Source organism: Sphaeroforma arctica (assembly GCF_001186125.1).
Source record: "Sphaeroforma arctica JP610 unplaced genomic scaffold supercont1.991, whole genome shotgun sequence".
NCBI classification, from domain to species: Eukaryota; class Ichthyosporea; order Ichthyophonida; genus Sphaeroforma; species Sphaeroforma arctica.
In genome coordinates this window covers 2,150-6,783 of record NW_014039567.1, presented here as the reverse complement: position 1 = coordinate 6,783, position 4,634 = coordinate 2,150, and the positions used below count along the sequence as shown (strand labels likewise).

At 42.2% G+C, this 4,634-nt stretch overlaps 1 protein-coding gene across 1 annotated transcript in view; it reads right to left on the bottom strand.

The window, feature by feature from the left end:
- SARC_09577 (hypothetical protein) overlaps positions 1 to 4,634 on the bottom strand; it is a gene marked incomplete at its 3' end in the record, with an annotated part of 13,267 nt that overhangs the window by 7,792 nt on the left and 841 nt on the right. The window contains exons 2-7 of the mRNA XM_014296401.1: positions 3,995 to 4,095; positions 3,514 to 3,599; positions 2,943 to 3,041; positions 2,284 to 2,455; positions 1,264 to 1,393; positions 648 to 744 (exon numbers count right to left, since the gene is read on the bottom strand). Of these exons, the coding sequence (XP_014151876.1) occupies positions 648 to 744; positions 1,264 to 1,393; positions 2,284 to 2,455; positions 2,943 to 3,041; positions 3,514 to 3,599; positions 3,995 to 4,095 (685 nt within the window). The remainder of the gene's footprint in view (positions 1 to 647; positions 745 to 1,263; positions 1,394 to 2,283; positions 2,456 to 2,942; positions 3,042 to 3,513; positions 3,600 to 3,994; positions 4,096 to 4,634) is intronic.

The following is a 4,634-nucleotide window of genomic DNA, read 5'->3' as shown; positions in this document are numbered from 1 at the left end:
CACACACACACACACACACACACACACACGCATACACACACACACATACACATACACATACACATACACATACACATACACATACACATACACATACACATACATATACACATAGACATACAACACACACACACACAACACACCACCCACCCACCCACACACACACACACATATATATATATCTATATGTGTCAGTCGAACCCCACAACAGAGACTAAACTGCCGGCTCTACACTCAGGATACAATGGTGTGATGATACGTGCCAGCTTTACACACACACGTAGATTAGCGGAATGCGGAATTCATTGCTACTACCACAGGTAATACAAATGCGCGCAGGTGGGATAATCCTACGTTCGTACACGCACATATAGATAATAGCACGTGTACAGTACAAACATGCATGTTAATTCAAAAGAAACCCATGGGCGCACTATTTACAGATTTGCATGCATACGTGCCGTAGAATAAAAATGCACACAAAGACGTGCATGCATGAGAGCAGCATAAAAAAAGAACATGTGTATGTTAAAGATAGACATCCATACATAAGAGATTTAAAAACCTGTACACAATAGATATAGTCATACGCACACTAGCAATATACGATACAAACAAAGACACGCTCCACACACGAGGCCACATACTCGTGGTCCAGCAGCCATGACACGTGGTCATCGCTGTCTCGTTGCCTAGCAACCACTATGTCCTTCGGCGACACCACAAAATATATGTGCTCTTCCTCTGTGCAGGCAAGGAAAAACAATTAAGGTGTTTTAACAATAAAATATGCAATTCTGTACGAGACATTCAGATAAAAAAGAAGGTTCCTAGTCCCGCTGATACTAGTAATGCAACATTAATGCTAATTAGATATGTAGTACAGCATGACGTGAGGGGTAAATATAGAAGTGTGTTCACGCATACAGTTTCATGCAGATCAGGTACTTATGCCGAGGTAGCATGTGGCATCTAGCGATCTACGACGGCTGTGCTTGTACATGTGTGAGAGTGAAAGTTGCGTATACCTTAACGTAATGACTTTTTATCAATGCATGCATGATCATGTGAAGTTGATCGCTATTTGTGAATAAAAACACATGATACCATTTAAAGAAGAAGTTTGTCACTACGGAGAGTCCGACGGAGGACGTCACTTTGTCGCCCAGACTTGTGATCATCCCGAACAAGTGCACGTCACTCACACACTCATACATAAACGACTCTGTGCGAGCGCGCGGCACGTGTTACCCACATACATACCTAAAAAGGCCATATGGTAGTCATTGGCAATGTATTGTTCGTAGTTTACTATGGAGAGTGCGTCCGAGGACGTCTCTTCGTTGCTCAGACTTGTGATCACTAGCTCGGGCTTCCGCGCAGTACCGTGTTGCTACAAGGGAAAGGTAAAGTAGATAAAGGATTGTTAGTCTACAAACACAAGCGTACATACAGGGAAAGGTAAACTAGATAATATTCAGTCTCAAAGACAATCATACATAGCTTATCATGTGCTGTCTACGAAGTCGGATGCACGCACACGAGAAAGGTAGACTAAATACAAGACTATTAGACTACAACGACTATCATCCATCCATGGCTTAAGATATGTTGCCCACGAAGACAGATGTACATATTAAAGGTAGACCAGATAAAAAAGTATCAGTCAATAGCATGAAGAGCTTGACTTGTGCAAACGTGCTATTTTAGAAGACAATATCGTGAAAATTCGAGGTGCTTCGTACTTCATGGGAAAGAACAGTGAATAGGCGCGCTTCGGGTCCATCATGTTGCTTTGTTGGTGCACGGGGGAACTACGTACACATCTTCATGCGTGTATATGCATGTATACACATACACATGACAATACACTCACACATACACTGTATTTATAACATGTAAATGGTCGAGTTTTAATATATACCCGTTCTGATATTCCTTTCCGCACGTATAATTTTGGTCAAAATTTGTCTACATTGGTTATGCTGGCATAATAAAACTTTAGCCTGGATCAAATACTCATGCGTCTGTAGCTACTACATGTGATTGTACCAATACATCACAGCAATTCGCTCCAGTTTATCTCAGACCACCAGTATGACTGTCAGCTCTAGTGTATGCTTTCTCCTTGTTCATGTCCATCAGTGACAGTACGCAAGTGAAGAGATACTCTAAAAAATACACATATAGCATGTATAGTGATCAGAATTATAATGCTATCATATACGCTACACAATTTAAATCCGCGTTTTTCCCAAGAGTTCAAATATACAGATATCTTACCAGCACGTCTCCCTCTATAACCCCCTCGTCATTGTCCTCACTAGGATCCACCTCCTCCTCAGGTATATACGCCAGCACCACTAGGCTGTCTGACAAATAAGGGGCCACACCACACACCCAGTACTCGGTACGGAACATGCCGATGATCTCCACAAACATACCAGTGGTTGCCCTGTGTTTAATGGAACACGTGACAGAATGAGCTTGGCGGACGATGGTGAAGCGAAGCTTATCTGTATACCAATAAATGCATACCTACCTGTCAATAAGTACCTATTCGCATATCGGTAGCTACCTACCTACACATCAACGAACAACAAACTACATATCAACAAGTACCCAACCACATACAAGAAGGAACCTACCTACACACATGAAAATGACCACCAATTTACATACTAATACCAACCTATCTACATACTAATAGCCACCTGTTTACATACTAATACCTACCCACCTGTACACTAATACTCACTTGTTTCTAAACGAATGCCTACCTACCTACAAACTAATACTCACCTGTTTACATACTAATGCCTACCCACCTATACACAAATACGCACTTGATTCTAAACTAACGCCTACCTACGTACATACTAATAGCCACCAGACTGCCAACCTTTTTACAGCACAATACGTACCTACGCCTGCGCACCTACCTGCTATCGCCCGTAACTTTGGCCTTGATGGCAGCCACGCGGATAGAGTCGGCCCATCCGATGACAAATGTGTGGTCGTCTCGCCAACATAATGAACAGCTGCAGAAAATACAAATAGAAATACTTGAAGGGTCAAAGGTGTGTCTTTAGAATATAGATGTTTGATGAAAAGTGGTGTATACATGTACGCATCGCAATATACTTGTACTGTATCTGTCAGTGCTATGTGTCCGGACTTGGTGCTTAAAGGGTGCGTAAACACATGCAAAGTTCATGGCCGCTCATACGATAGAGGCATATCTAGACGATAATTTTGCCACCAACCGTCACACTATGACCCACAGACATACATGCCCTAAATCATGTCAACGTACACCATGTTTGGAGAGTGAAGCGAGATCTGCATCGGGACATGCAAGCCTTATACCAGTGCACACCATAAACCACGCCAACCTCACGCCATACTTGGTGAATGAAGCGAGATTGCATCTATACATGTGAAACCTTACACCAGTGCACGCCACAACTTGAACGTGCGCCACATTTGATGTTGAAATATGTCATGACCTACTTGAATGCGTCCGGGGGGGGTGAGTCCTTTGGTCTCCGAATTAGAGTAATACGTCTATGAGCCTGTACATCCCACACCATGATGCCCTGCGCAAGAAGGTGAGAGTTATTCATGGCTGCAGAATACGTATAGCTACAGGAAGTAGAATATGTGCATATGTGCGTTAGAATGGTGTAAGTATATTGTAAAATGCAGACTCAAACGAAGAATGCATATGAAGAGACTAGCAACCTTCGGGACCATCGGGATTTACGCGTGTCGATAGTGACTAATAGAGAGCAATTCCACTGAAAAGCCCAAAAGAGTCAAGCAGCGCATGGGGCACTGTGTATTCTGTTCCACCGCACCTGTGTACTCACCTGCATGAGTCTGTGCTTATATACAAGAGTACAGAAAGCACAACATGCAATCGCATATCAACACATACTTCTTTATGTACATATGTACATATACAGCACACCAACAGAACTCGCACAAGTACCTTATCACACGCCCACACGATGTAGCGCCCGCGCCACGCGAGTGCGTAAACCGGTCCATCTTCGCTGTGCAGTACTTTGGTCTTAACAGAGGAGATCCACCCTACCACAGTAGATGACAATGACAAGCGAAGGCTGAGTACTTACAGAAGTGCAAGAGAAATATGAGATTGTGTGTGGTACGACAAGACGGCGACAACTGGTGGCGAATACTTACCAGAGAAGAGAAACAACAACTTGCGAATGTGTGCGTTTAGGCCTCTATGAACAGAAGGCGTGTTATGGTATGTGTAAATTTGATTGATGTAACTCTGAAAGATTTGACCGGGGTTGCTCGGGTGTGATTGCAACGAGAGCAAAACATCAGCACACTGACAGCAAACCGGTAACACTAGAAGAACCCCTCCAATGTACATACACACACACACACACACTCACTCACTCACTCACAAATATTATAATAATACATATAAATATAATACATACATACAAACACACACACTTACATACATACATACATACATACACACACACACACATATATATATATATATATTTATATATAACATACATATGATACAAAATATCTAAATTTATATCTATATCTATATCTATATCTATATCTATATCTATATCTATATC